Source organism: Marmota flaviventris, chromosome 7, assembly GCF_047511675.1.
Source record: "Marmota flaviventris isolate mMarFla1 chromosome 7, mMarFla1.hap1, whole genome shotgun sequence".
NCBI lineage: Eukaryota > Metazoa > Chordata > Mammalia > Rodentia > Sciuridae > Marmota > Marmota flaviventris.
In genome coordinates, this window is record NC_092504.1 from 58,246,192 (window position 1) to 58,265,026 (window position 18,835).

At 38.2% G+C, this 18,835-nt stretch overlaps 3 protein-coding genes across 3 annotated transcripts; all 3 read left to right on the forward strand.

Annotated features, from left to right (window-relative positions):
* Positions 1 to 1,874: 1,874 nt before the first annotated feature.
* On the forward strand, positions 1,875 to 4,138 carry LOC114104665 (C-X-C motif chemokine 5-like). Its single transcript, XM_027950882.2, has 4 exons — positions 1,875 to 2,184; positions 2,307 to 2,439; positions 2,551 to 2,634; positions 2,992 to 4,138. The coding sequence occupies exons 1-4, from the start codon at positions 1,956 to 1,958 to the stop codon at positions 3,005 to 3,007; spliced, it is 462 nt and encodes a 153-aa protein (XP_027806683.1). The 5' UTR covers positions 1,875 to 1,955; the 3' UTR covers positions 3,008 to 4,138.
* Positions 4,139 to 10,963: 6,825 nt separating this feature from the next.
* Positions 10,964 to 12,423, forward strand: Ppbp (pro-platelet basic protein). Its single transcript, XM_027950859.2, has 3 exons — positions 10,964 to 11,191; positions 11,506 to 11,635; positions 11,768 to 12,423. The coding sequence occupies exons 1-3, from the start codon at positions 11,050 to 11,052 to the stop codon at positions 11,868 to 11,870; spliced, it is 375 nt and encodes a 124-aa protein (XP_027806660.1). The 5' UTR covers positions 10,964 to 11,049; the 3' UTR covers positions 11,871 to 12,423.
* A 3,490-nt stretch (positions 12,424 to 15,913) lies between these two features.
* LOC114083869 (platelet factor 4-like) lies at positions 15,914 to 16,935 on the forward strand. Its single transcript, XM_071614806.1, has 3 exons — positions 15,914 to 16,119; positions 16,457 to 16,583; positions 16,696 to 16,935. Exons 1-3 carry the CDS (start codon positions 16,014 to 16,016, stop codon positions 16,781 to 16,783), a joined length of 321 nt encoding a protein of 106 aa, XP_071470907.1. The 5' UTR covers positions 15,914 to 16,013; the 3' UTR covers positions 16,784 to 16,935.
* Positions 16,936 to 18,835: the final 1,900 nt, after the last annotated feature.

The following is an 18,835-nucleotide window of genomic DNA, read 5'->3' on the forward strand; positions in this document are numbered from 1 at the left end:
GTAAATCCATAAGACTGAAAGGTGGAACTGGCAATCTCTTTCCATGATTTCTAACTGAATTTATCATTTAGTGTCATAACTAATTCACATGATCACTTGAATTTAAAATAATTTGGAACTAACCTAAACACACACACACACACACACACACACACACACACTTAAAAACTCAATAACCTGGGTCATTAAACTTTCTTCCCCCACAGTCTTATGATAGTGTGATTTCTTCCTTGTAGTTAAAATGAATTTAATTGCTCAAGATCACTAGTTTTGTTTTTGAAGTTTTGTCTTAGCCACTTGAGTGAGGCTTATCTGTCATCTTTAGATACCTTCTAATCTCTAAAATGTTGATACAATAAATCCACAGGCTGCTTTCTACAGATCACCACTCCCCAGAAGGATGAAGGATTACACTAGCTGAGTCAGGGTTGATGCTGATGGTATCAGGAAGCTGTGCAGGACAGAGAACTTCCCACTTAGCTTCCCTCCCAGAGAAGATCAAACCTCCTTCCCATCCTAAGCCAGATACTTAAGTTTCCTTCCAGAATAAAAGTTCCAAACAGAAATGACAACTCTTTCTTGCTCAGCAATGGAAGTGCTGTTATTCCAAGAAAGATGGGTGGAGGAGTTAATAAAATTCCCCAAGTTCACAGGGGACAAGTAAGAGTTTCATTCCATGACTAGTTTCTGATTGCCATCATGTTTGCTGATTGCCTTTGCTGGCCTACTGTGAGGTCAGGGGTCTTGAGAACAATCCAGAAGAGAATTTAGTTGGTTGTCCATGAAAGAAAGCCTATGCATCACATAATATCATACGTAAACCTGCCATGGAGTGATGGTCTGGTCATTAAAACCCCAGTTATGAAAGTTATTTTACCACTTGATATTGGGGAGACAACTCTCAGCTCTGGACCAGGTATTGGAAAGAGCCTAGCTCACCACTGGTCATGAAGCTGGAAGGTTCCACAAGCTTGTGGGAGAGGCACCCCCTCCCCATCCCATGAAGGTGTTTGTGGGAAATTAGAGTGGACTCTGTCTTGATGCCAAATTGATTCAAAGATCAAGCTTCCACAGGAGTTTCGTAAATTCATCAGTTTCCCATAGCTTCTCCAAATTGTGTTAAATCACATATGCACATACACACGTGGCCCAGGAGCCAGAGCCAGAACAGTGGATCTCTGGTATTGGCTTCAGACCTCAGTCACCCTACACCGCAGCAGCCCCACGAAGACCAAAACCTCTTCTAATTCAAGCATAAGTTGAACTGCTAGAAGCGAGGTGTCATCTTCTATGGCAATTTCCTGCATGTGAGTTTTGAAGATTTTTGTTTGTTAAACCACCTCAAAACGCATATACTTGCTGAACTTACACGTACAGGATTTCCAGTAAGTAGTTGATCTTGAAGCCAGTTCCTGCCACTTACTTGAAGCAGAAGTAGAGAAGAAACACATTCATCTTGGTTTCTAAAGCTGACTGAATTCCAGAGAATCCTTAAGTAATCTGAGGAAGTTTATAATGACCTACCTGAAAGGAGAGCAAGGTCTTTCGGTTTAGCGCAGTTCTAATCACAGATTACATTTCCTGAATAATAATAATAATTTAAAATCTACCGAAAATTGTCTAAAGCCAAATCTCCGCTACTTTAGTTCCAATCTTCCTCTCTAGATGGAGCCTTCGCAGAGGCATCTGCCCTAGGTAGAAAGAGGTTACCCAGGAACGAGGTCCCCAAAAGATCGCTCCCGGTGTAGGGAGGGAGGAGTAGCTCCCTCCACTGCGGGGCGGGGCTACCAAGTCCTTTCCAAACCGGTGCTGGCAGCTCCTCCCAGGCACCCTCTTTACCAATTCGCCTGGTCTAGGCCCCCCTCCACAAGCCCCCTCCGCCAATCCCCGACCCCCGTGTGCAGGGAATTTCCCTAGCATCCCAACTTGAATTTCCTTCCTGGGGGAAGGGATGAATGCAGATAAAAGGAGTGCAAAGGACTCGAGAAAGTCACAGTGCTCTGGAGCCTCAAATCTCCGCGCCTCTTCCACGCTACGAACCCGCGCTCCCTCGCTGCGCTCTTTTGTCCGCGATGATGAGTCTCCGGCCCAGCCTCTCTCCCCGCCTTCCCCGCCCTTCCCGGTCACTCTGCGCGCTGCTGGCGCTGCTGCTGCTGCTGACGCCGCCAGCGCCCCTTGCTAACGGTGAGAGCTCGGGACACACCAGAGGCACCCCAGCAAGACCGCGTGTCCCAACCTCTGCATCTGGGCCGGGTGGGGGTGAGGGCTCTCCCAGCACCTTTCGATAACGACTCTTTCTTCCCCAGCTGGTCCAGTAGCGGCTGTGGTGAGAGAACTGCGCTGCGTTTGTTTATCCACCACGCCCGGAGTTCACCCCAAAATGGTCACTAATCTCCAGGTGATCGCCGCAGGCCCACAGTGCTCCAAGGTGGAAGTGGTGTAAGTTCTCCTGCGCTGCGGTGTCCGCTGTGACCTTAGCAAGAAGGGACTCCTCCAGCCTTGTCTTTTGCTCCTATAACTTAGGCTTGCATCCTCCTTTTCTCTCTGTAGAGCCTCCTTGAAGAACGGAAAGGAAGTCTGTCTGGACCCTGAGGCTCCTTTGATCAAGAAAATCGTCCAGAAAATTTTGGACGGGTACTTGCCCCTTTGATCTTTACAGTTTCTTAATCTTTTCTCAGGAAAAGGTAGACTTCACAAGGTCCTTCCTTATTCTCTCTATAGGATTTGGGTACCACATTCCAGACCATGCTTAAAATTAAAAGGTTGTTAAGAAGGGAAAATTTTTCTGGAAGGAACTGGGAAAACCTGGATCACCCTTGCATGAGCCATAATACAAAGCTCATTATTGAAAGATGTATTTTTTCCCTCCACCCTTTACATTTATCTTACTATTATTTTCATCAACATTCCAGGCACTGTGTTTTGAAAATAGGGTAGAGTAGACTAAAGTATGAAAATCTGGTTAAACTGATATAATTATTTTCTCAACAGTGGAAACAAAAATTAAGAGAACGGAACATGCATTGGAAGGACTGTCCAGCTTTCAGCTGAGAAGTTTTCCAAGAGAGTCTCTGGACCAGTGAAGACAAGAAGTGGTTGATTTTTCCCCCCAGTAGCTTTCTGTGCGGATTCCCTGCTTTGAAAGGAAAAGGGAAATCTGTTTACCCCTCATATTTTTTTTTTTGCTCAGTTTATTAAGTATTTAGCATAGTATTTCTTGCTACTTGTTTTTATTTTATCTGCTATATTACTGGAATCCTTGGAAACTGACTATTTTGTGAGCCAGGAGTCATTGGTGGTTGATCTTTCAAAGTGTCTTGAATTGAAGGTGACTTCTGCACTGTATTTCTAGAATCCATTCCTATAGTGTGTGTGAAAAGGCTTTGAATTTAACAATGAATGTTTTGTTGGAATGCTGTTGGGGGAGAGACATTCTTATTCTCATTCTGCCCATGGAATAGAAGATATTTTAGTGTGTTTACTTGGATAATATGTTACAGAATTTTTTAACTCTTGACCCCTGTATGCTATTTAAGTTATGTATATATATTAGAAAGCTGGGTGTGTCATACAATAATGTGTAGAATATATTTCCTTATTTGGAATTTCTAAATGTTTAAATTCAATAAGGAATAATATATTCTCTTCCTATGATTTTAGACATTTGGTGTCTTCTTAGTATGGCATAATGTCATGACTTACTCATTAAATTTTGATTTTGTATGCTATTTATTAACTATTTTATTAGCACAACTGTAATCCAGTCATTAAATACTTGTTTAGAATATATGAAGACAAGAAACAGGTAATTACTGACTTATAGTTTTTATAGGAATGCATTTTTTTAGTTTTTCTAAGTAAAAAGCAAACTTAACATCAATCTATACTCTGAAAGTTTCGAAAACATATTTGACATATTTAAATACAAATTCATCATTTGGTCATCCAAAAATATATACTATTGCTAAGATATTTACATGCTGATAATGTATCTTTTAAAGGTTTTGAACACTTTGTTAAAAGTATATATACATCACATCCACTATATTAAAATTGCACTTTATTTTTTAACTATGTGGCTCATTTGTTTATAATACTTATGGGGGGGGAGAAAAAAATAAAAGATTTCTAAACTTCACTCACATTGTTTCTTTCTTATAGAGTTACAGTGAATTGTATTTATCTATACTTCTACATTATTCAAAAACTTAATTCTGCTCCTCTCTGGCTTACAGAGAGGGCCCTCATTTTCTCATGCTGATGCATCAGTTCAACTTTCTCCAAGCTCCAGTAAATCCTTTGTGATATCAATAGGTCCTGGCATCTATAGAAAACACAAAAAGGATAAGGCTTCCCTATCTGCAATTCTTAACTAGCTTCCTACTATAGTTTGGACCTCAAATGACCCTCCCCCAAGGGCCATGTGTTAAAGACTGGGTCCCCAGTTTGTCACTCTTAGGAGGTGGTGGAACTTTAGGAGGTGGGTCTAGTGGGAAGTTGCAGATCATCAGGGATATGTCCTTGAAGATGGTTTTAGGATCCAAGCCCCTCCTTTTCCTCTCTTTTTCATACCCAGCCATGAGGTGAATAGCCTCTTTTGCCATGTGCTCCCACATCACAGAATGCCACTATAGGCCCAAAACACCTGGGCCAATTGGTCATAGACTGAAAGCTCTGAAACTCTGAGTCAAAATAAACCTTTCCTTTTTTTAAGTTCATAATCTCAGGTAGTTGTTACAGTAACACAAAGCTGACTAATATAGTCCTTATTTCCTAGATGCTGCTAAGCATGGCTAATGAAGTTCTGTCTCATCTCACTGCTGATTATTACTTCAGCTTTACTTCTTCCTCACATTCTTTGCAGTCAGGCATTTAGTTCCCTAACACAGCATGTTTGTTCTTGGGTCCATGCCATTTTTTATGGCTCTACCTGTAAGGAACTTGTCTCATTTTTGCCTATAGGAAGATAATTACTCATCCTTTAGAACTAAGCTCAAGCAATACCTTTTTCATGTAGTTTTTCTTGCCATTGCAAGCAGAGCTCCTGTTTTTCACTTTGATGTTTCCATAGCATCTTCTAGATGTCTGAGTTATAGCAAATATTGCATTGCTATTATTTGTTTGTAGGTCCTTTCACCCTAGTATTCTGAGAACTCCCCTAGAGTAACACCTGTATTTCATCCATCTCTGTATCGCCAATGTGTGGCACAGAATTATGGCATTGAATTAGTAACTTTTCCTGACCCAAGTTGCCCTGTAGTGTACTACCTGGCTCATAGTAGGTATTGATTAACCTATTCTCTTCTCCTTGTCTTCAGGTAACCCAACAAGGAAGGGCTTTGGCTTACACAACTTCTTCATCCCGTAACACACACCCCTCACTTTCATAATAACTCCCATCCTTCCTCTCACTTCCTCCATGCATCCTGACCCTTCCTCCTACCAGATTGAGATTCCTTGCTTGTCTTTTTCCTTTGTAATATTTTCTCACCAAAGTGACTATTGAATTTATGGAATCTATACGCAAGTAGTTATGGTGTTAGTGTCGATCTATTTCAATTACACAGTAATCTCCATGAGGACAAGGACAGTGTTTACTGCTGTTTTTAGGACAGCACTGAACACACAATGGGTATTTAAACAGATGAGTAATTGAGACTAAACAAGCCCTACTGTCTTTTTAGTACTAAATAGTAATTTCATATAAATATCCCATTCTTATGACAAGCAAGAAAGGAAAGGAAAAGAAGGAGACTAACTAATATAAACACACACACACACACACACTGCAATTGCATTAACGTATATACTTATATTGGCATGTATTTATTTTAGTAAGTACTAATATTATTAACATTTATATCTAACCTAGGTTTTCCTGTAGCTTTTGCTCTCTCATTATATATAAAATATAAGTTAGATTAATGAATTTTCTATTATTACATATTGATATAGCTATATAACAGAAAGAGAGAGAAAGAAACAAAAAGATACAAGTTATGGAAAAATCTGTTATACTTTCAAGAAGATGGGTGACAATTTTTCCAACAATATAGAGAAGAACAAAATGGCTCTAAATTTTAAGAAAACATTGAACTTAAGTGGTCTCTTTCTTTTCTCAAATAGTACCTTTTTTGGGGGGGATCCCATGAATTTTAGGAAACACTCAAACTAAATTATCATAAATGTTTGAGCTCTAAAATTTGTTATACTAAAATTTGTTACATCAAACACTTATTGAATAAATGTATGATAATAATAGATGAAAGCATATTAAATGACCTTTAGGTGGTAAAAGAGAAGTTTTGAGAGAAAATAAATATTACTAGTTCTTTTTTGCTTCATCATCACTTCAAGGTCTTTGTTTCTCCCAGTAGCAAGATTTAAAGTTAAGTTTATATACAGACCATAGAATAAGACCTTGTTTCTAATATCTTTGCAATTCTTGTTGTCATGCTCATTCTGTAAAGAAGAAAAAATACATTACAGTGTATTACCAAAGTGCAACCTGTGCAAGTATCCCAATGACAGCTACTGGTCACTATTTCTATCATTACTACTTGATTATGCCACTGGCAAGCTCAAGGACTACTGTATCTGGGGAAAAGTAATCTAATGTATGTCTTCTAGGGATGTCTTCTAGGTTCCTCATAATGACTCCTAAGTACTGTTTTCATTGTCTTATCCACCTGAAACTCTCTCTCATATGTGAAATCACTTGGAATTAAACAAGTGGTCAGCTAAAATCTACTCTGTGTGATTGGACCCAATTCAGACAATTTTAAGTGTATAAGATCCTTCATTCATTTTACCATACTTGCCTCTGGGTGTGACACATTCGCTTAATCCCTCAGTTACCGAAGGTATGACAAGATCTATGGTCAAATATGACTAGTGGCTTTGTTTTTCTTAGTTTTAATTATTGCATGAGGAAAAGAATTGCTGTGGGTAACTCTTACATACATCACCTCAAAAGACCTTCCTGGATGTCACAAAATGAGAACTTTGACAAACAGAATGGGCATGACTAAATCCAGGAAGAAAAGCAGAGTGTGTGTGATTCTGATTTTGGCTGATGATCCTGGTTTTCTCTTAGTCAGCAGAATTATTATATTTCTGGGAAGGATTGTTGATACATCAAATATGCAAAGAGGGATAGTGACATAGGACAACCTAAAGTTTAGATCTAAAAATTCATTTCTACAAATTCTATTCTATTTCAATACAGAGAAATTGCAAAAATACCTGACTCCTGCTTTGCAAAATCGCCTTGCCACATAAATTTATGTTTATTTCTGATCCACTCTAGGATTGGAAAAAGCAAAAAATAATTGATTCATTTTCAGGAAGGGTGTAGGTATCCTTTACAGTTTGTGGTGCAGCACAAATTTGGAGCAGTTGTCTTTTAAATCTAGTTCTGAGTATTTACAGCTATGTGACCTTGACAATTTATTTAACTCTCTGCCCCTCAATTCTCACATCTGTATACTAGTATAATAAAACCTATCTAACAGGCTTTCCCAGGGGGATTTTCTGGAACAAAGTAAATGCTTGATAAATATTAGCTCCCTTCCAAGTGTTCTAAATTTACCCATATCCCTTCTACCTATGTAAGAATGATATTTAATACTGCTAAGAATTTATTGCTGAATCTTTTTTAAGAGCCTTCCGGAAACTAAATATTCCTTACATATTTTCTGTTAATGACATGGTGACATTATTAAAATACATGATCCCCTATCATTCCTATAGACATTCAACAATAAAAAAGTCAATATATTGACATTTACTTACAAATTTTTATATACCAGATTCTGTGCAGGATCCTTATGATTCTAAGGTAATAAAGAAGAAATTTCAGTTTGAATTAAGGCTTTTTTTGTAGAAAATAACTTAGTTTTCCATGAAACAAAGATTTTCTTGAATGGAGAGAGGAAGGGAAGGGAAGAGAGGGGAAAGGAGAAAAAGAGAAGGAGAGAGGAGAGATGGAAGAGAAGGAAAGAAGGAGGAAGGAGTAAAAAAAGTTTGTGTCTTTTCTTTTTCCTTTCCTTCCTATCCCTGCTCTCTTCTCCCTCTCTTCCTTCCTACCACCTTCTTTCTGCTTATTGTGGAGAAGTAAAGGAGCAACAGGAGGAGGATCATTGCCCCAGGAGTCCTGAGGAGCACCTGGCTATCTCAGCAGAGGTGTCAGCAGCCAGCTGCCAGCAGCCAGTACCTCCCAAGTGAATGAGGCCCCTCTTGATTTTTCAGCAGTTTTGGTCACTGTCTGACGAGGCTCACTAAAGTGAGCACAAGGAAGAGGAAGACAGCAGCCTCTAAGTTATCAAGTGTAAGGTTGACTTATTACATAGCCAAAGAGGATCAATGGTACTCGGTAACAATTTAATGTGTTTGCAGTTTACAAACAACATTGTATTTCAATTTTCTCAGATGACTAAGTAGTAAAACTGGGTAACATTCATGTATCTGATATTCAACAAATGATGTTATTCAAAATAAAAATTCTCAGATCTGTAAAACTTTTCAGTCTTCTTATGTTACAGCACCCAGGAAGATATTTCCCTTTAGCTCCTTCATCCTCTCCACTCATCCCCGCCCCTACTCCATGCTTTACCTCTGGACAGTATTTAGCAAGCACTCAATAAACATGAGTGCCAGAATCATTGAGGTCTGGACAATTCTTGTCAACTCAAGAGGTATACAGAAAACACATTTGTTTTCAACATTTATGGAAAATGTTTGTTCTCTAGTATTTTAATTTGTTGACTAAGGTACTTTAACAGATGAATCCCAAGTTTTGGTACCCAAGGATCTTCTGTACCAATTGCTTTTATGACCAATTTGCAGATGATAGTTTATTTCCTGTATACTTGGAAGAAGGATTTAAAAGACAGCTTTTCAAAATGTTCTATATAAAGCAGAGTTTATATATGTCTTAATTTTAATGGATAATAGTCCTCCAAGGTCTTTAAATATTTTATTTAAAATAGCTAACTGATAAGTTGTATTTTGGGTCTTAGAAAAACTTGCTTGTTTCCTGAATGACTCTGCTACTTATAAGGTGACTTAAAGGGACAAGAAATAACACACACACACACACACACACACACACACACACTGAAAATGCAAGATTCAAAAAAGCCTGTCAAGTTATTTTAAAACCCAAGAACCTCTGGCATTTGCTTCTACTTTTAGCATTCATTTAAATTCTAATTTTTTTATGAGTTAGCTGCTTTTAATTGAATAACTTATTTTAAAATATATTTTACCCATTTTGTACAGACAGTTTATGACCATCTGTATTGTGTGTCTCATTATGGAAATGGAAGAAAATTGTAACAGAAATAGCAGTTAACAGCAGTAGTCAAAGTAATTGTAGTAGTATCCAATTCATTTTTATCTCATTTTTTTGTGCAAATATTTTAGGACTTACTTTTTTAAAAAAGAGTTAAACGAATAAATTCAATGAAAATTTTATAATGCCTTGCACATAATAGATACTTAATCGTTATTTCTTGAATAAAGAGAAACTAGTAAAAAGTTGTTTTACCTTAAATATGCACTAAAAAGAAGTTGAAATTTTAATGAAATGGACTTTGTTAGTACTTCCTCATGAATCTTGCTGATGATGTGATTTTGTGTGTGTGTGACAAGACACATTTGTTGATTAATACTGATGTAATGTTATTATGCTACATGCTCACGCCTTTCCTGCTACCAATCAACTCAAGTAGTACCACTAATTCATAAGATGTTCTACATCTTTTCCTCCAATGGATTAAGGATTGTTGAATAATCTAACTAAATAAAACACAAAAGAAGTTTGGGTAGAATTAAGTATGGAGAGAATAAAAGTGTTTGGTGGGCCAATAAATATCATTTACAATATGTTTTGGAGGGTTGTGATGGGCAGAAAAAGAAGGAGAGCATAAAAAATGTTTAAATCCTTTGTGTTTCACTCATTGCTTTTGAAAGACAAGAGTAAGCTGTATAATGATCCCAACAGAATGATTCCACTTATAAAAAAAGGACTATGCCTATCTCTATGTATGTTTTATCTATGTGTTATATATGCCTTTCTGTATATGTTTATGTGTATAAATGAATGTAGATAGAATATAAAACAAATGCCAAATTGTTAATGGTGATTTCTATAAGAGCAATAATATGGAGTTAAGTATGAAGAGGAGCTTGAACATTTTATTCCACATATATGCACTGTATAGGAATTTTTTACAACAGATTATGTTATCTATCTTTGTTTGATTAAAAATAAAAAGAAAAATGTGCTGTTTCTTTCTCTGGGGTATACTCAGATGGTAAAAATAAGTAGCTTATTTTATAATTCAAAGGAGAATGTGTCTGCTTCTACTTTCTTAATGAAATTACAAAATGTAATTTATTCAGAAGGCAGAAAGAAACCCATCAACTAATATCCAAGGTGAGCCTTTGGTGGTAATTGGCTCATACTTTATCCACATACTTCAAACAAATCCTGACATTTTTCAACAGCCAAGACCAAAATATCTGCTTTCTTTGCCATTTGTAAAAGGAAACAACTCTCTTTCTTCAGGGGCCACATGCTTATGTCTTCAGATGTTCACCAAATATCTATTAAGCCTATAAACTGTATCATAGGAGAGGCAGGCATATTGTTACCCAGTTGATACAAAGAAAAGACATGCAGTATTTTAATCTGGTTCTTACCTCCCTAAGTAGAGTGCTTATATGTATGTAAGGGATATATGTATTGAGAAAAGGAGAGTAGGGATGTGAAATGACTCATAAAATGCAACTAATTTAGCAGGAATTTTGATCTGTCTGATGTTTTCTGGGTGGTATGACTTAAGCATGCATTTACGGGTCTATCAGTACACACCCTCACTTCCCCTTTCCTAACTTCTTCCTCCTTACTGGTCTTGAAGCAGTCATATCAAAGACATCTGGAGGGCATATAAAGCCACTTAGCTGCAGACTTCTAGGCAGCAACGCACCTTCAGGCTGTGGTCTCCTGGCTCTGGAAACAGCTCTAGCTCTGTCTTCTGCACCATGAGCCTCAGACCCAGTGCCACCTCCTTCTGTACCAATACCAGACCGGTTCGTGTCCTGCAGGTGTTGCTGCTGCTGTCACTGTTCCTGACTGTGCTGGTTCCCTCTACCACTGGACAACGCAAGAGAAATTTAGGGAAAGGTGAATCTAGAGCCTCTGCTGTCCAGCAGCTATAGCTGTTTTGTTGCAGTTGTGCAGGGGGGACTTGAGGGGATGACTATCCTGGCCCTTCTAGGGCTAGCAAATGCCTTTATACTAGTGACCCTAAGTGAAGGAGCTGAGCTTAGTGGGCATTACAGATGTGTTGTGCTATGCAATCTGCTAGCCATATTACTAAAGGTTTATCAATTATATGCCATTGTCTTATGGGAGTGGTTCAATTACCCTGAATTTACAAATAAAGAAACTGAGGAAAATAACCATGACCACTAATAGAGTTTTATGTTCTCTCATAGTCAAAAGTGTAGAACCATATGTTGAACTGCGATGCATATGTGTGAAGACGATCTCTGGAATTCATCCGAGTAACATCCAAAATTTGGAAGTGATCAGACCAGGGGCCCACTGTGCCAAAGTTGAAGTGATGTAAGTTCCTGCTTCTGTATCACTGCTTCATTAAGGAAGCCCTCCAACTCCTCCCACCTACACTACTTTCTCCAGTCTCATGGATCTGTTCCAACCTAGGATACTCACAGATAATTGTGTTTTGTCTTGCAGAGCTACACTGAAGGATGGGAGGGAAATCTGTCTGGACCCAGAAGCTCCCAGAGTCAAGAAAATGATCCAGAAACTGTTGGAAAGTGATGAATCAGCTGCTTAATCTGTTTATTTTCTACCAACCCCTTTTTAATCTCCCAGGAAGGGTAGGATTTTGAAGCCTTGACTTTCTAGAGTTATTAACTCATATACTCATTTTTACTATACAAAAATTCAGGTACATTTTCCATTCTGTCCTCCAAATCCTACTTGACTGTGAGAACTCTGCCTAAAAGATGACAGAAAGAAGATGAAAATGAGCAAGACTAACATATAATTTAAGGTTTACTCTCCAGTTTTTGGCTAAACACTGTACTTGCTTTGCATTTCTTTAGTTGAAAATTTCTTTCCAAATACATTTGTGTAATTTTCTTTCTCTATTGTTATGTTCAAAGTTCCTATGTTGATTAACAGATTTTACAATAGTCAATGACACTAGTGATCATGCAGAGCCAAGCATGGAATATTTGCTCAATAAATGCATTTTAAATGTATTTAGGCACTAGAGATTTTCAATGTTTTTGTTCTAGATGGCTTGTTTAAAAGTATCCTTTGGAAACTTTTCTAATGTTTATTTTGCCTTGAAACTCTAAAAATAATAAAGTTGTAGAATGTAAGTCTTGTAAGCAATGGTTATTTACTTTAAAGGGAATACACTTAACACTAGTAGAACAAGAAAATATATGGTGAAGAAAGGCTTGACATTCTTTATAAAAAACACTCCTGCATTTCTTGAAACAGAAAAGACAGAAAATGATACATTTTATTTTATATTAATGTTTTACTCTGACATTTTGCATATATTTGCCTTTACATAATGTGTGCATAATTACAATTTCAGTATTAGAACTGGACTTACAAATAAGTACAACAGAGAATTTAAACTTTACTAGACTATTAATTGTTCTTTTTAAAATCAATATTCTTCATCAATTTCTAAATCCATAAAATTTACACCCTTGCTATTTTAAAAGAAATATGAACATGAACCGAAATGTTATTTATTTATTTATCATATATTATCAATTTACAGACTTGGAGAAAGAGTTTTAATTCTCTCTCTCTCTCTCTTTTTTGTTTTACACTTTGGTATTTTACAATATTGCCAACAAAATTCACAAAGTTGATAATCTCTGTGATTTTTACATGATATATTAATCAGAAAATACTAATCACTATTAAAAGGCCAGGCATAGTGTTTTACATACATTGATCAAATAGTTCTGACAAGATGGCAATGATCTGATTAAGAGTCTTTTCTCTAGAGCCAGAATACTTAGGTAACCTGGCTCCCCCACTTGTTGGCTGTTTGACTTTGATTGGATTGCATCATCTCTCAGATGGTGATCATGTAATTGCCTATCTCAGAGAGCTGATGTGAGGAGTAAGAGTTGTTAAATTCAAAGTGCTTAAAACAATGAATGTCATACAAATAAATATTAGTAATTGTTTACTATTGTTACTAGTAGTACTGCAAAGAAGAAATCTGAAGATGGCTCTGAAGAAATTTACACTGGGCTGGGGATAGAGTTTAGTGATAGAGTACTTGCCCACCATGTATGAGGCTTGGGGTTTTAATCCCCAACAATGAAAAAAAAAAGAAAGATAGGGTGAAATAAAGAACAGAAACTCACCCCAACATCAGATACTAAGTGAGCAGAGTGATCATAGTGAGGATTTGAAATCGTATTCTAACCCACTATACCATACCACTTTCCTGGATTCTTCTTTCTCTAACGAAATTATATTATTTTTCGCATAGTGTTGTGGACACAGAAAATAGTATTTAATACACAAATACCATACTGTGTGTACAGTATTGATCATAGGAATATAAGTAAGTTCACCAATTCTGACCTATAAAGGGACTTTAGGAAACATTTACCTACTAAGAATGTAGTTCATTTCAGCTTTGCTTTATTAAGGGCTCCTTATATTATCTCCTCACTGTCATAACTTCAGTGCCTTAAAATGTTTTGCCTATAAAATAAATACACTTATTATGTAATAGGTAACAAAAATATACATAAGCATGGCACAAAACAGTAAATGAAGATTGAAGCCATTTACATTAGTTTTTATCCAAAAATTAAAAGAAGCTTGGGTATCTCAGTCAATAGTGGTTTCCTACAAAAAGTTGGCAGGGCCATCTCATGAGATAGGACACAGTGTTTGCACTATGCTTACATCTCCAAGATACACAGGTCATTTATTATTGTTGTATGGACACATTGTATTATTTTGTGTAAGTGCATAGAAAGGATAACTTTATTGCCCCACACTATTGCCTGGATTCCTCTACTTTGAAATTATTAAAATCTGGGGATATGGTTATACAAATTCAATGTTTTGCTTTACCATGTTCAAAACAATCCCTCCTCTCCATTTGCTCTGCTGCTAACCCAAAAGGAGACTCAAGTTTCAGTTCCATAAACCATGATTTACACCATGTCCTATAACAACCATTATTATATTAGATGTTGAATTTTCTAAATATATGCCATGGAGAATTGCCCTTGAAGATCTCACTCACTGTTCAGCTAAGAGAGGCAGACATGTGGACAGAAGAGTAAACTATATGTGGCACATGTCAGTATGGAGAGATCTGCAGCAATTGTACAAGGGAACACATGAATGAGTCAGAGCTTCATAACCATTTTCAACATGTGTTGATCATTCTTAGTGTAGCGATATGTATTAGGCCCCTACCAGTGTACTAAATGAGTGATAACCATGACCTCTAACCTCCTAGAGCTTTCCATTGAGGCAAAAAGAAAAAAACATTTTAAACACTGTTAAACACACTCCAACACATGTGTCTGAGCATACCATGTATATGTGTATTATGGTGTGAAACAGGAAAGACTGGGGTACTGCAAGAGAGAACAACAAAGGAGCATAATAGAGTGTCACTTCAGGCTCCTCTGAGGAAGTTGTTATCTAAACCAATACCAAAAACATGAACAGAACTTAGCCAACTAAAAAGACAGGTGGTGTGAGAATAGGAGAAAGAACATTCCAGCCCCAGGGATTCAGTTTGCACTATGCACATTTCTGCAGATGTTCCATGCTGCAGTCTCCTAATGTCCTTCACCACTACTAATTTGTGTGACAGAGAGAATCCAGCATATACCAGAATTAGAATGTGCATATCCCTAGTCCTGATAACAGCCAAGCCACTCCTTTTCAAGAAAAGGAAGACAGTTCATGTTGATCTCTTCACCTTTCCTGTGTGGGATTCTGTGACATACCTTCCACCCTTACCTCCACATCATTTACACACTCAACTCCCAGACTCTGTATCCTCCTTCAGAGAACATTGTTGTTCCCCACCAGCAATACAGCCCATCTCACCCTTCACTGGGACTGGGACACATGGCCCACCAAACTCTCCTGTTCTCTCTTCTGGAATATTATCTGGGATGAAGACAAATGGAGAATAATTCAAGCTCCAATATTTTTTTTAAAAAATCAAATACAACTTTTGTAATATATGTAAGATTATGAGTAATGAGGATAATTGACCTCGTTTCTTACAGTATATGGGAAGATGGTTAGTGATGCTGGTAAATCTCATCCAAGAGACTGGAGAAGGCTTCCACATTCAGGTGAAATTCTGAAGACAGTCATTGCCTAGAGAATGAATTGCACTTTTCAATAGCAGAAAACAATTACAAACAACACAGCTTTAACTACACAGTAGTAGCCAAACTCAACAGAAGTCAACCAGAAAGGCAGGGTCTAAGGGCAGTTTTTGGTAATGCAGGAGCTAGTTAAGAAGGAAACAGAAATTGTCTGGGTCTCAAAGGTATGCACTGTGTAAACTGCATGGTGACCACAGAGCGCTCTGGGTTCCACATAAAGAAAACATAGACCTTATAAGATTGAGTACTAGTATTTTAAACTACATAAATGTGTGCATATTTCAGTTAGGGTTGGAGATGTGGCTCCTGCTGCCAACTTAAGGCCAAGGCAGCTGACTCTAGCCCTTTTTTGGGTTGTTTTATTTAATCTTGCCTGGCTAGAGCCCAACTCTTCTCTGAAATGACTTAGCTTCAGCACCCCAGTTCCTCATTCCCCATCCCAGGTTTCCGGACTGGACCAGCAGGAGGGATAAAAGAGGCGGGGACATCGCTGGAGCCGCGGGCCTGGGAACCCTAGCCCCCACTTGCCCTGAGCACTTGGATCCCGCTGGAAACTCCAGGACATGGGCCTCATATTGCGCTCCTGCAGCCTCTGCAGCCAGCTCAAACCCGGGCTGCTGCTCCTGGGGCTATTGCTCCTATCAGCTGTGGTCAAAGTCGCCAGAGGTGGTGAGAGCAGAAGCAAAGAGGGGAGGGACTGACCCATGGGAGCAGCAGGATTGAATCCAGGAACCCCCGGAGTGCTGAGGCAGTGTCCTTAAAGTTAAGGGTTCCAGCTCTATTGTCCTGGGCTTGCAAAGTGTGCGGGCACTGTGCCAAGCTCTGCACAAGCGCACTGCCACTGTGAATATACCTTCCCTCTGGAAATGCAATTCATGGCTAAGGAAATGAAGGACAAGGGCAGGGGTGGGGGTGGGGCAGGGAGATTGGCAAGGTGCCTCTGGCCACTCCTGAAATCCTCCTCCCTCCCCTACTCCTGGCTCCTCACCCTTTCTGTCACCCTCAGAGGACCCTGAAGAAGATAGGGAGTTTCAGTGCATGTGTGCAAAGACCAGGTACAAAGTCAATGCCAAGGACATCACCAACCTGGAGATGATCAAGCCAGGACCCCACTGTGCCACCGCCCAGATGATGTGAGTTCTGGCCCTGTACAGTTGGTGCTGCCCTTTGTCCCTCTGTCCCTCTGTCTGATCTTGTTTTGGAATCCAGGCACCAAAAGGTGCATCTCTTCTCTTTTTCCTGCAGAGCTACACTGAAGAATGGGAGTAGAGTTTGCCTTGCAGGGCAAGTCTCCTTCTTTAAGGCATTAATTGGAAAACTCATGAAGAGGTAGTTTCTACCTGGCTAAATGTGTACTTTGCTATATAACAAGTTTGGGTGTTATACCCACCACACACATACACACACATTCGCTCTAACTAAAAAAGTATCTTCTAATGCTTATATTATCCTTCAAATCTTAAATAAATAAATAATATGAATCGAGGTGTGATTTCGTCAAAATATTGCTTCATAATAGAGCAGAAAATAGTGATGTCATATCATTTTTTTCTTACAAGAAAACACCTCCAGAATTTTAAGAAAAAAAATGATTTGAAGAAGGGTTTGTTTTATAAGGAATAAATTTGCTTGGTGCTACATGTTGGCTGATAGATATTTGCATGTATAGGTGACTGTATTATTTCATAAATGCATATTTCCTGCATTTCTTAGTTTTGTTAATAATAGCATTTAATCATTACTAGTTTCCTAGGCTTTTTTTTAATTAACTAAATAAGTCAGACCCTGATTTTATCCCTTTAAGACTTAGACTCTACTACATTATTATTAGAAAATTAATAAAAATACAATTTGAAAAGAATAGTTAATGTTACTCTATTAATACTTTGAGAAACTGCATTAAAATAGCTTAATCTTTATAAGTTTTTTGAAAATGTTGATATTCTACAAAAATGAAAATTAAAAACAGTTTTTGTATTCATATTGCTGCCTACAATGGATCCCTATTTTGCAAACCTACCAGTTTTGTTCTTATTATATTTATATGTTAGTATTCCTCTAAGCATGCAGATGTCTTGAATAGAAATTTTTTTCCCTGGGCATTTTCAGGTTGAGGAGTTGCCTTATTTGCAGTTCAGTATTCTCCCTTGCATTCCCTAACATTAAAGGTGTTAATATTACATGTTCAACAGCCATGGAAACCAGGAGCAGTGCAAGCTGATGTTTTCATTCACATTTTGGGAAGATGTTACTACACTTTGGGGAGAAAAGAAGATGTTGCAACATGGGTATATTAGTTAACTATTGCTTGTGTAACAAATTCTCACAAACTCAGTGACTTACACAACACAAATTTATTTCTCACAGTCCTGAAGATCACAAATTCAAAATAAGTCTTAATGGGCTGAACTCAACATGTCCTCAGGGCTGTGTTCCTTCTGGCTTTAGAGGGCATTCTTTCTCCTTACCTTTCTCAGCCACTAGAAGCCACCTCCATTCCTTGGCTTGGGGCCCTTTCTTCCAAGTTTGAAGTGTATCATTCCAGCCTCAGCTTTTGTTGTCACATCTGCCCTCTCCTCTGACATTCTCTAATAAGGAGCTGTGTGTACACATTGGGCCCAATTGGATCAACCAGAATAACCTTACTATCTTAACATCCTAACACATGTGTCAACTTTTTTTCTGGCCATATGAGGTAACCTAGTCATAGGTTTCAGGCATCGAGCCATGGGAATCTTGGGGGTAGGGGACATTATTCAGCCTACCACAATAGGCAAGAAGGCAAAATCTAGTTAAGGCAGAAGGAAGCCACAGATGCTGGCTTAGGAACTAAGGCAATTTTGATCTAAGATGAAAGTGTTTGGATAATGGTATGTTTAAACTCCTAAGGGAAATGAGACTATCATGCCATTCAGTCTCTTGGGGAAAAGGGACACCTTAGGATGAGAAATTAATTAAAATAGACACAATTTCTAGAGGCTTATGAAGTGCCAAAACATCATCTAAAATTTCTATACCCACACTGCCTAGGAAAGGCCACAGCTTTTTAGAAGCTGCACAAATCAGTCTGGTTCCTATCTCCCTGCTCTGAGTTTCACATTGTGCTTTCACACAAGCAAGTAGCATGGTAGCCCATGCTTCAGAAAGGAATGACCCGATAAACTGGCTCTTGTAGATGGATTAGGGTTTGCTAGTGGGTCAAAGGGAAGAGTGGTACTACCACAACATGAAAAACTAGACAGAAAGATGCATGATCCTTAAGTCCTCGGCATATTTGGACAGAAGCTCATAGTTCTGCAGGGCTGCAGTCTATGGGGAAAGAGAGTGAACAATGGTCTCCTGTTTAGTTTTCATCAACTTGGTGCTTATCACTTCCTGTATAGCT

Coding starts and splice junctions, on each gene's coding strand:
- LOC114104665 (XM_027950882.2), top strand. CDS start 1,956: ATGCAGATAAAAGGAGTGCAAAGGACTCGAGAAAGTCACAGTGCTCTG. Junction 2,185..2,306: donor GCCAGCGCCCCTTGCTAACG/GTGAGAGCTCGG, acceptor TTTCTTCCCCAG/CTGGTCCAGTAGCGGCTGTG. Junction 2,440..2,550: donor TGCTCCAAGGTGGAAGTGGT/GTAAGTTCTCCT, acceptor TTCTCTCTGTAG/AGCCTCCTTGAAGAACGGAA.
- Ppbp (XM_027950859.2), top strand. CDS start 11,050: ATGAGCCTCAGACCCAGTGCCACCTCCTTCTGTACCAATACCAGACCG. Junction 11,192..11,505: donor CAAGAGAAATTTAGGGAAAG/GTGAATCTAGAG, acceptor GTTCTCTCATAG/TCAAAAGTGTAGAACCATAT. Junction 11,636..11,767: donor TGTGCCAAAGTTGAAGTGAT/GTAAGTTCCTGC, acceptor TTTGTCTTGCAG/AGCTACACTGAAGGATGGGA.
- LOC114083869 (XM_071614806.1), top strand. CDS start 16,014: ATGGGCCTCATATTGCGCTCCTGCAGCCTCTGCAGCCAGCTCAAACCC. Junction 16,120..16,456: donor GGTCAAAGTCGCCAGAGGTG/GTGAGAGCAGAA, acceptor TGTCACCCTCAG/AGGACCCTGAAGAAGATAGG. Junction 16,584..16,695: donor TGTGCCACCGCCCAGATGAT/GTGAGTTCTGGC, acceptor TTTTTCCTGCAG/AGCTACACTGAAGAATGGGA.